Raw genomic sequence first — 11,804 nt, 5'->3', positions numbered from 1 at the left:
AGGGTCACCCAACTAACCCGTAGCAGATCGACACGCCTGCCTCGTAGCGAGGACTGTTCAATTTCCCAGCTCCAGGAATTAACGAGGTGTCTGACATATGATACTCCTGTTCTGTTGGGACATGTCCCTGGTAATGGGTATTGACAGCGAGGAAAGTAATTTTGCGTACATAACGGACGGCTTTAGAGGTGCTCGCGCCGGGATTTACACCACATAGCAACCGCACAAGCCGCACTTGAAGCTCATCATACCAAGACGTAAAAGTCAGCTCAAAAGTAAATTGGACTTTCGTACACTATATTCGGAGCCAGACGGGTTTCAGGTCATATTCGCTCGTTGTCACCCGCTCCCGTCCATTTGCCCGCCCCCAACTAGCCGTCTTCCTCATTCAGCGTGATATACATATAAATACGACGTTTCCCCACCCGCCACCTCGCCCTCTTTCCTCCACCCCATTGGTCTTCTTCTCTCTCTTCTATACACGACACGGGGCGCTCCCGCTTTGTCTACCTACCGCCCGCGAAGGCGGCCTTGACCTCGCCGCGGGGCCACTCGAACAGGACGTCGCCGCCGTAGACGGTCGAGGTGATGGTGCTGATGCGGACCTCGATCTCGCCGTAGAAGCGCTCGCACTCCTTGAGGACGCGGTTGACGAGGGCGCGGCCGCTGGTGTTGCTGGGGTCGTCGGCGTCGCCGAAGTGCTTCTCGACGCGCTTCCGGAGCGCCTCGACGCCCTTGCGCACCTCGCGGCCGTCGTAGCCCGAGAGTACCTTGTTGAAGGTGCCCTTGGCGTTGCTGGGCTGCGCCGCGATCGTGCTCGGCGACTTGCCCGACGCGAGCTGCGCCTCGATGTTCTCGAGGTATTCCAGGAGCTTGCCCAGGGGCCTCCGCATGACGGCGTTGAGGTAGAGGTTCATGTGCTCGTTCAGCTCTGAGCCGGCAGCGTCCTTCCAGTCCTCGAGGATCTCTAGTCCGCGAGTATCAACTTCCTCCAGGAAGTGGTTCATGTTTTCGATGAGTAGGATATGATAGTTCAGTGCCTCCTTGTCCTCGGGGTCGGCCCCGGAGTTGGTGAGAGTAGCAGGATTCTCGCGTGCGATGACCTTCAAACTCTCAAACATTGACTTGATGATGCGATCGTACTCGCGATCGATAGAACGTCGAGCGGAGCTGGTCGTCTCCGCTGCTGTCATCATGTTCTCAACAGCTGCTGAGAACTGGGGGAATACACGCATGAAGGAGATGACTCCCTTGCGCTTCTTGATCTTGACCTTGGTGTCCTCGATAGCCCGAATCTGCTCGTCAACAAACTTGGTGAAGCGGGCTTCCAGGTTGTTGTGAAGCTTTTGCAGGATGTTGTTTAGGAAATCTTGATTTGACTGTGTCATGTCCGAGTGCTTGCGTTCTAGCACCGCGAGAACACCAACTCCTTGCCTAAGAAATGGTCAGTGAGAATAGTCAGGCCAGGGATTCAGGGTTAGCTTACAGTGGATCTTGAGACAGAACCCAGTCGACTGTCATCTGTAGTTCTTGCTCCAAGAACGCAAATATGGCTTCCATAGCTCGGGTCACCCTTCGAGCAAGATCGCGGTCTGGCTCCATTAGTCTATGCCGTCTCAGGTCACCACCACGTCGGTCTCGGGGTTTGGCGGCTGCCACTGCATCGGGGAAATCGGCCGTCTCCAATGTCGTGGCGTGGAAGAAGTCGATGACAAAGTTCTGCTCCATTTCAACCAAGGGGAGTAGATCGTCCGCAATGCCTGCGAATATTTCATATGGGACAACGCGGTCGCCACCCTTGTCAAGGTTGGTCCTGCTTCCCTCCCCAAGAGGAGACCGCAAACTCCTGGCCAGCGTCTGACTGCGCTTAACGGTAAGCTTCCTTGCCGTTGCCATGGTGCTCTCTTGCTGCTTCTCGACCTGTGCTGTGAAGAGAAGATCTCCTTCTTCGCCAGTAGGTTTCCTGGCATTGCGCTTCCAAGCACTGAGCACTTCCTTGAATTCGGTTTTGTACAGTGGGAAGTTCTTGTCTTGGTAGACTTGGAGGAAGGTGTTCCATCCCGTGAGGTCCAAGTCTCGGGCGTAGACCATCAGTGGACTATACCTCCACAAGATCTCACGGCCAACGTCGTGATGCCGTGGGTCGACCTTCTTAGAAAGCGCTCCATCCAATGCTTTCTTCACCTCTCGAGACGCATGATCGAACTGGTTTTCCATGAAATCTCTGAAGCGTTGTAGAAACTGTGCGCTGCTTGAGAGATAAAGATCCTTCTTTTCTTGCACAATGCGCATCTTTCCATAGTCAGTGTTGAAGCCAGTCTGCTGGTCGCCGAGGCCACCGTCTTCACTCTTTCGCTCAGATCCGTCCATGGTAGGGTCGATCTTCATCATGGCCTTGTACAAAGTCACTAGAGTGGACTCAATCTCTTCGAGGCCAGACATGGAGTCCAATGGAGCGACCTCGAGGGCCCGCAAGTCTTCACGCTGTATCGCGCATGTGTCGAGGAGAGACTCCAACTCCTTCTTGAGCAGCTTCTGATTTGCAGCCTGCACCTGCAAGCCTTGGCCTTGGGCTTCAATATAGGCGATATCATCTGAAAGAGTCTGTGAGATGTTAGCAGGAATTGAGAAGGCGCGGGTATGCAGGCAGGACTGACCGATAACTCGACGCTGTATAGGGTTAGAAGGTTGTCGAGTTCGTCACACTCGCCAATGGCAAGGTCGAGGCCTCTCTTGATGGCATCGATGCGCTCGTCTTCCTCCTCGAACCGTACCACCCAGTCGCCAGCTTGGGCCTTGTTGAGCTGGCGATCGACGTTCATCTTCATCTCTTCAAAGTTCTGACTACGCATCTGCTCGCCAGGAACCCAGCCGAAGTGATCCAGCAGTTTCGTGAACTCGGCAGTCTGTCCAGCGAGGATGCTGGGGTCAACGCCGAGCGTGGCCAGATACTTGGCGTCATTGCCTGTGACCGCCGGACCTCTCTCTGGCTCGGTCTTTTTGGCCGCCTCTCCACCCTTTGGCTTTTCCTTGGCAGGCGCCTGAAGACTGTTGGGCCGGCTGGAGTTAGGAACGGTGATCTTGACTTCGGGCACACCTGAGCCTCGTTTAGGAGACTTTGGCGGTTCGGCAGGCTTCGGAGGTTCAGGCTTGGGAATCGGCCGTGGAGGCGCTGGCACCACCTGGGTAATGCCATCCGGCCCTTCGCTGCTATCGCTCCGCTTGAGGTCCCGCAGCCTCTCAGCGGCACCGCCAGGTCGAGGTTTGAAAGCACTAGCGGCTGATGCAGCTTTCCATAGAGCGCCGGCCAGATCTCCCTTGGACTTCTTTGCTTTAATCATGGGGCCCAGACCGGGTTTCGTTTCTTCTTCGGGTTCCTGAGCCAGTGGCTCTGTTTGCGTCTCGACAGGAGCCGGGCTCTGGACTGCACTGACGAAGGGGGTCTCGGCAGGTGAAGGACTTCGCACAGCAGGTTCCGGTGCGGGAGGTGGCTTCTCCTTCTCCGCAATCGAGGCGGCCAGCGATGCGCCTTCTGACTTCTGCCCAGCCGACATCTTTCGCGGTGACATCCTTTCCGCGTTCCGTGGAGGTGGCTGGGGTTCTTTCCGGAAGCCTGGGCTCATGAGGGGCGCAGGTACCAGGTCATTGTCCAAAGTTGCGCCCTGAGGTCTCGTAGGGTCCATAGGTGGACGACGTCTGTCAGGCAAGTCGACCTGCGGAGGTTGTTGTTGTGGCGGCGGCGGTTGCGGAGGTTGAGGTGATTGTGATGGAGGCGGCGGCTGTTGAGGGGGAGGGGGTGTTTTCGTGGTGTCACGGTCGCCGAATCGCCCGTATGCGCCTGGCCCGTTCATTCCGCCTCTTGATCGTGGCGGCATGCTCGACGCATCGTCACTCTTGCCCGTTGCAAAGGAGTCCTGGCTGGCATTGTTGGCTAGTCGTCGGAGGACAGGCGGCTGGCTCGGTGCCCGACCGGAGTCTATACTGGAAGACGGCGAGGAGGGCTTGCCGTTCGGGGGTATCAGACCACGCGCTGGAGATGCCGGCAGCCTCGCCGGAGGTTGGTATGCCTGTATAGGAGTACCGGAGAGCGAGAGATTGCTAGGGCTATTCGCAAGCTCAGGCCTGCGGCCTTCGCCGGGGGGTGTTCTCCCGGGCGGCGGGCCCATCTGCGCTGGTGCCCCAGGAGGTGGCCGTCTTGCGCCGAGGACCTGGTCCATCTCACGGGGGTCGAAGCCGACGAGATCGGGCAGCTTGCCGCCAGTGTACTTGCTGTAGATCTTGATCAGACTGGCGATGAAGAACTTCTTCTCCTTATCGGCCTGGCACTGCCAGAAGTAGGGCTTTCCGATGTTGACGACAAAGCCGGTGTCGCCAGCGTTCTGGCGATTCCGCGGATCGACCGAGGTGGACGTGTAGGACTCGATGGCGCTCAGGTCGTTCAGGTCCCAGGTCTTTCCGATGGAAAAGGTGCCGTTGGCGTTCTCCTTGGACTTGTGCATGCGCACGCGGCCAGACTTGCGGACGGCGACGATGATGACTCGGGGTTTCTCGGTCTGCGGCGTGACGGCCTCGGGGGGAGGCGGTGTCGACGGGTGCGAGCTGTATTCCATAATCCTAATATGGGTGATGTATGTCTCAAGCACTGTCGGACAGAACAACACACGTGTAAGCTTGGTGGACGGCAGGAAGGGAACAGCAGCGACGGCGGCGGCGGCAGCGGCATCAGCGGCATCAGCACCGCCTGCCGCTTGTCTCCTCTGGGGGCTCAGACTCACGAGAACCATCGGTATCCTTCTTGTTGAAGCAGCTGTCAATGATGCGGCGCTTCTCTTCCTCGAACCTCTCGGCGCGGCTCATGGCCTGGCCGCCGGGTCCTCCTCCACCGTTCTGCCGCGGGGCTTCCATCGTGACGAGTGGTGATCAGTGGCGCATGAATGGAATTGGTGAAGCAATGTCCTAGATGCCCATGCGGCATCGCATCGTTCGAGATTGGCAGCCGTCTCGAAGCTCGTTCGTTTGTCCTCTGGGGGGCGTCGCCCTCGTCCTCGCCCTCGCCTCGCAGTCGTTCTCGGGGGGCCAGTTTACGTGTCCATGCACGGCCACTGGGCGGCGCAGGGAGGTGACGGTCGGTCTTCTGTCGCCGGCTGCGCGGGTCGGTCTTTTCCTCGTATCGGGCGCTGGCAGGATGTGCGTATTGGGTATCACAGTCCCGTCGTCTGCCGTGCCGACTGGCTCCTATGTCGTGTCACTGACTGGCTGTCTCCCAACAAGGCGCCATCCGCATGGCTGAGGTAAGGTAACGATGTCCCAAATCAATGCAGCACTGACCCTGGCCACTATTGTCTTGGCGCCCGGGTCGAGCTTAAACCCGCCTAGGGGACCCCCCAAAGGTGGCCCCCCAAAGGTGCAGCCGTGCAGCCGTGCAGCCCCCTGGCCCCCTGCCACCCCGGGGGCCAGCGAAACGTTCCAGCGTCGTGCTTTGGCCCTTGGGGCTTGTGCCTTGCCTTGGGCATGACGTATTGCACCGACCACAGCTGGCGGCCGGCCGGCCTCTTGACCGACTTACATTTATATACTATACATTGTACTTGCACCTAATAGACTGTGGTGGGTAAGTCAGGTAGTTATGGTTTCCGATCATAGCCCAGGTGACAGTGAATCTGAAGGTCTTCATCTCCCTTGGCCACTGACCTGAGCAACGCAGATTTCTTGGTTCAGACGGACGTAGAATAGACATCCATTAGACATCTAGATAATCAACCTGAGCTACACAGAATTAGTATGCATTCCTGCACTGATCTACCTGTATCATGCCAGTACATAGGCATCTACCAGAAAATGCGCACATGCTCCTACGCAGCCCCTAATGTTACAATCCGTGTCGCCCCTCCCCTTTTTGGCGCTCGCAAGCAAATCATGATTGAGCCTCCGAGATCATGGGTCGCGGTCCCTATAACTTCCTGAACGCCTGGGGTATCCCTGCAGAGATGATTCCTTCCGCATGGCCTGCCAAACACCTCCCTCTCAATCATTGCAAATCAAAAATGCACCAACGTGAAATTGGACCCCCAAAGTGCTACGTCCGCCAGCTGAGGCCAGGGGACCTCTGCGTGGATGCTGAAAACTTGACCAACCGCTATCGCTGGTAGATTCGGCATGGTCATCTATAAACAGACTGCCGCTGCTCTAATCCATCGCGGATAGAATGCCAGACGTTGCGCTCTGGGGATGAGGTCTCGTAAAGTGCTGCTGGAATGTGGTACAGCGTGCCAGAGGCTAAGTTTGAAAGCCCCATGTGATCGCAAATATCGATGCCATGGTCACAAGCCACTTAAATATCTTGCTGAACAAGCTGGAGGAGCGAAGCGATGTAGTCAGACTATAGCAATGTTAGTGTCAATTCACATGAGCGTTGTACCTGGACAGGGGGAAAGCTCACCATCGCGGTATTCTCCGTCATGACCTCGAAAAGCCGAGTCATGACGGGCCGGAAAAGCTTCTCGTTCCAACCACCCGTCTCACCACCAGCCTCCTCACGCTTCAGCAGCAACTCTTGCGACTCCGTCTTGACGACATTGCGTGCGATGTTGCGAAGCACCAGGACAGCACTCAAGGGAATACCGGCGGCTCGGATGATCTGAGGGTTTCGCTCATCGCGAGTGATCAGCGTCTGTTCCCACGTCACCGACATAGTCTTGGCTGGGACTATGTAGGACCTCTTCTGTCGTTTGGCAGACACCTCGATACCGTCAGTCAGGCCGCGCTTGTTGGACGAGTTGACGTGGGTCTTCAGGTGGCGCGTGAGCTCGGCAAGTTTGGTCCTGGTTGCTGTGGGATATTTCCTGCAGTCTGCCCACCGACACGACGCTTCGAGATCCTTGTTCTCAAACTTGCCGTCTTCGCCGATGCTCTGATCCAGATGCGCTGTAAGAATATGGTGCCAGAGCTTCTCGCCTCCGGGAAAGAAGCTACCGCATTTCTTGGCCGACGGCGCCTCACCAATGGTCCACTGGCAGATTGCGTATTCCTCCTTGGTCTCATAATCAAGAGGCAGCGTGCGCGCACGAATGCCCTCTATTATAAATCGCTGTGCCTCGCCTGGGCCTCTGATGATCTGGGCCCGGGCGTTCGTAAAAACGTGGCTCACATTGCGGATGAAGTCGGCAGCGCTTAGCGTGTTGCGGCTCTGCCCGCCGAACGAGGCCTGATACGCTTGCCAGATGGCAATCTGTGTGATGTGAGACTCGCTGTCTTCCTCAAAGAGGCTTTGCAGCCAGTGGAAACACCGCTGCGGCTCGTCGGTGCCCCCGAGCTTCTCTTGTAGGTCCAGCGGAAGCGCTGCCACGGATTCCGATGCATTCAGCTTCCGTTCTGCCTCGAGGATCAAATCCTCCTTCACCCTTTTCGCCCCGTGAGCGAGGAGCCGGACCAAGTGGGGAATGGCCCGCTCCATGTCAACGGATCTGAGTAGGGACTCGACGTTTGGCACGACGGCCGTGTATTGATAGAGGAAGTCGAGACAAGCGTCCATCAACTCTTCATCATTCAGGAGCAGCCAATTCATGATGTTTTGCAGAACCAAGACCGGAACCTTCTGTAGCTTGTTCGTTGCGTCCAGGTTCATGGAGATGCGACTGATGGCGCGTAAGGCCGTAAGAATGGTACCGCGGTCGGTCGAGCCCAGTTGGCCCAAAAGTGATTGGTACAGTGGATCCTCTGATTTCAAAACCAGCCAAGGGGTCAGTTGCTCAGCAATGTCGAGGGCGAAATGCTTGATCTCGACGAGCATCTCAAGGCTGGGCAGATGGAGGATGATGCATAGGAGATCCTTGAGAGGGTAAACCTCGGCCATGTAGATGGCGTTCTCTTGTAGCATGACCATGTTGCGAATTGTGAGTACAGATTCGGTGATGCGAGTAAAGCGGTCCAAAAACTCGGCGGTCTGCAAGTAGTCGAGCACAGGCTTAGAATCCAGCTTCTGTATTCTGTCGAGAATGTCGTCCATGCCGTTCACACCATCGAGAACGGCATTGTCCGTTGTGTCATCAGTGCCAGCGTAGTCGATCTGCCAGTCTACATGGTAGAACAAGCTGGCGATCTCGAGGCCTTTTTCGATCAAACCCTCGGCTAAGCCAAGAAATGACTCGAACTTGAACTTGTCGCCACGCTCAAACGAGATCTTGACAAGGTGATGCAGTGCAAAGGCCTGCTCGGCTTGGATGCCCGAGCGCAGCGATTGGAGACATCGGGTGTAAATGTTAGGTCCATCCGATCCAGCTGGACGAGGTCAGAACGGGGACAGGCTCGACAGGGACATGTGGCACTTACTTCCAGGCACAGCAGGCCTGCCAGGGACGATTTCGGGTATACCGGCGGCAGCTAGACGGAGTTGACGCTGACGCTTGGCAAACTCGACCGGGTTGTTTCCAGGTGTGTTGACGGGTCGCAGGGCGACAGTCATTGGCCCACGAGGCTCGATGGCCTCGCTCAGCCTGGACGCAAGGTCGGAATTGGGCGGGGTGTAGGCGCTCGACGCGCCCCGTAGCGCAGCCTGTTGCGCTTGGACAATGTGGAGCGGGTCGTGGCGCTGAGAGCCGTGGTGGTGCTGGCCGTGCTGGCCGGTGGGCGTGTGGGAGTTATGGGAGCCATGAGGCTGGCTGACGCTGTGCTGCGAAGAGCTGTGACGTGTGGCGCGGCTCGGCCCCGTCTCTGGCTGGAAGGGGATCCTCTGGGCGGGAGCCTCGCGCAGGCGGCCGGAGGCTCGGTTGCCCGAGATGGGGGTGCTCTCGGCCGGGCGGTCCTCCTTGACGGGGGTCTCGCTGCCGGGGCGCTTCCCCGTGGCCAGCTCGAAGCTCTCGAGAGTGCGGGTCAGGATAGGACCGAACTTGGTGGCGCACGACTGCGACTCGAGGATCTCCTTGGGCGGGGGCTCCTTCTTGTACTGGTCGTGGATCCAGTAGGCGCCGAGGTAGCGGTAGAAGTCCTGCTTCAGCTGGAAGGACAGCTGGCCCATGCTCTTGTTGTCGTCGGCGAACATGCCCAGCTCGGTGGCCAGCTGGCCCCAGGCCTTCTGCTTGCTGCACAGCTCATCGTAGCCGCCGCGCTCGATGACGGCGCGGTACAGCTTCAGCAGGTCGACGTTGACGTGGCCGCCGGTGACGGGCAGGCGCGGCTCGGGCTCGAAGCTGGTGCCGCGGTTCTCGTGGAAGGCGGCGAGCTTCTTGATGAAGTCGTCGTACTCGGCGGTGCGGTCGATGCGATGGACCTTGTCGGCGTCCCTGCCCGTGCCCTTGGGGGCCATTGTGAGGATCGGAGTGCGCTCTGGCACTGGCGCTGACGGACACCGGGGCGCTGGCTGATGTCGATGGATGTCGTCGAGGGCCCTGGGGAGTGGGAGTGGGAGTGGGAGCTGGGAGAGCAGCGACCTGTCTGTCGATGTGCGATGTGGGGTGGGAATATACGTGAGCGAGCTAGTAGAATCGTCACCTTTTGCGACGGGCAACTCAGTCGCGAAAATCAGCTTGGGTGGGAAGGCTGAGAGACGTGTTGGACTGGACTGGACTGGACTGGACTGGATTGGATTGGATTGGATTGGATTGGATGGGTCCGAGCGCTGCAGCCCGCCAGCCCGCGCTTTTCTGCCCGTCCCCCGTCCCCCGTCCCCCCGTGGCCGCGTCTGCTGGAAGATTGTCCCTTGCGGCGCGAGCCCCCGATGGGATTAGCGCGACTCTACCTAGGTAGGCTTTTGGGGGCTGGGGGGTTATGCATGTAACCGGGCGGGAAGTGCGAGAGGTGCCCCAAGTCGCTGTACTGTGGTATCTCGTGTTAGTGAGACTTCACATTGGACTTTATTCCCATCCGTACGGCCAATTGTCTCCGTGGCTCTTGCAAGATAAGGCACTTACCTAAGCTATCAGCCTGTGACTTGCCAAACCTCCTGGACTGTGGTGATTTCCTGGGTCCAGAGGTGCTCAAGTGTGAGCACATTGTCGTGCATGGGATTGATTGATGGGAGCGGTGCTCATTGCTGCACTCCACATATCGTACCAACTGGGACCAGGCACCTTTCTCAACTGGCGCATTGAGTAACCAAATTCCCGTCTTCTTCCTCAAACACACCGTTTGCCACATCCAGCTTGAATTTCATGCAACGGGAGAAAAGGATGCTTTCTATTGACTGTCTGCGGCCGGTTTTCTGGGGTAACTCTTCTCAAAGCTGTAGCCGCCTGAAGGAGATGGTCGCTCCTACCCCCAAGTTGCTTTCCGCATCACGAGGGCAGGAGCGTCGGAGCAAACATGTGACCTGCTCAGAACCAGAGACTAGAGTAGCAAACGGCACGATCTGGACTTGACACCCTCGACCAGTCTTCCGCATATGCCATTCACACATCAAGTTCCCCATGAAACATGCCCATGCTCACGCGTACACATATGCTTGCATGCAGTCTACCACCAACAAGCAGAGTATCCGAGACCGACCGTCACATCACCTCTGCTCAAATACATGTTCACTTTCACTCGTCTCAGAACATTCGAGGATGTCGTCCAAGCCCGATTTACAAACAAGGGGCAAAGAATTCAAGCTGCGAAAGTCGGGAAACCCTGCCGCCACTCGTCTTTACCAGCCAAGTGACAACCCCCGTCGTTATATCGAGTTCCTGTCACAAGGCTCGTCTAGAATCCAAAGACCAGTGAACGCCACACAAAGGCTGGACTCACCCGTCGAGCATGGAATCCCTATCAATTTCCAAAAGCCACCAAGATTCCGCCCGAGACAGCCTTCGCTTGCCGTCGTTGACGATGTGGGTTTACACAGATCTGAAGCAGCAGCACAAAGATATCAACAAACCCAGAATCGATGGTATTCGCCAGCCAATGTTCCACAACTCTCACAACGTATTTACTCCCACAGCCAGCCCTACGTGAACACCTTCAACGCCGGCCCGGTAAACAGGCTGGCATTATCCAGAGAAACGGATGGCGGCGATGATGACGAAGATGTCAAAACTTTTGCGCACAACAACCCCTGGCGGCATATATCCGCACCCCTAGATCAGAATCCAGCTACAGAAAAGCGAAGGCTTGCCGAGGAGGATGACAAGAAAGAGCCCAGACCATTCAAGTCCGTACGGTTGAGCACCGCCGAGGACATTACGCAAACATTGAGCATAGCAAAAGGAAAGATGGACGAGCAGCTGTCAAAAGCCACCCATGTGGATGACGTCCTTCTCTCGGGGATGGACGTGCACGAGTATGTCGCAAAGACTTTGACAACCAGGGACCAGACCCTAGTGCAACAAATGGTGGTTGATTTATTTGCGAAGAGGGCTAGTGAAAGCGAGTGGTGGTCCGAGGTTGAATCAATGTTCGATGAGATGTAGGGGCTAGCACACAACCAGGTTTTGAACCGGATAATTACATGGGTTGCCAGACTGGTCTATCTGACAACCCAAGGAGAGTTCTCTGTCTTTTGCCATCTTGCCTTCGCTGTTGGAGAACGCAGTATTGCACGTAGGGCGAGAAATCTTGGGGCTGCGTTGACAAACCATGAGCGTGAACACGAGGGAGGAAATATAAATTAGTCAAATTTCTCTTCAAGTCTGATCAATGAGTGAAGTCACATAACGCCTCCTGGCTCACGGTTGCGGATGGACTGCACGTTCTCGAAACTTGATTTCTACCGCTGTGACATGAAGTGAAGATATACGTGTATTCGAACAGATAAACCCAAGAAATAAAAAGTATCAGTACTCGTTATACAGGTATCTCATGAAGGTAAGCCATCGATGTGAACCAAAATTTTC

The 11,804-nt window shown here is 56.7% G+C and overlaps 2 protein-coding genes across 2 annotated transcripts; one reads left to right on the top strand and one right to left on the bottom strand.

Moving 5' to 3' along the window:
• Positions 1-6,331: 6,331 nt before the first annotated feature.
• On the bottom strand, positions 6,332-9,301 carry JN550_004729 (uncharacterized protein; the record flags this gene model as incomplete). Its single annotated transcript, XM_049316277.1, has 3 exons — positions 6,332-6,379; positions 6,440-8,277; positions 8,329-9,301. 3 exons carry the CDS (start codon positions 9,299-9,301, stop codon positions 6,332-6,334), a joined length of 2,859 nt encoding a protein of 952 aa, XP_049173350.1.
• A 1,237-nt stretch (positions 9,302-10,538) lies between these two features.
• On the top strand, positions 10,539-11,381 carry JN550_004728 (uncharacterized protein; the record flags this gene model as incomplete). The annotated part of the gene is made up of 1 exon (XM_049316276.1): positions 10,539-11,381. One exon carries the CDS (start codon positions 10,539-10,541, stop codon positions 11,379-11,381), a length of 843 nt encoding a protein of 280 aa, XP_049173349.1.
• Between the last annotated feature and the right edge of the window lie 423 nt (positions 11,382-11,804).

The sequence above is a fragment of the Neoarthrinium moseri genome, assembly GCF_022829205.1.
Source record: "Neoarthrinium moseri strain CBS 164.80 chromosome Unknown scaffold13_Wmoseri_CBS_16480, whole genome shotgun sequence".
NCBI classification, from domain to species: Eukaryota; Fungi; Ascomycota; class Sordariomycetes; order Amphisphaeriales; family Apiosporaceae; genus Neoarthrinium; species Neoarthrinium moseri.
Note: the sequence above shows the minus strand (reverse complement) of the source record. Positions and strands in the feature narration are given on the sequence as shown.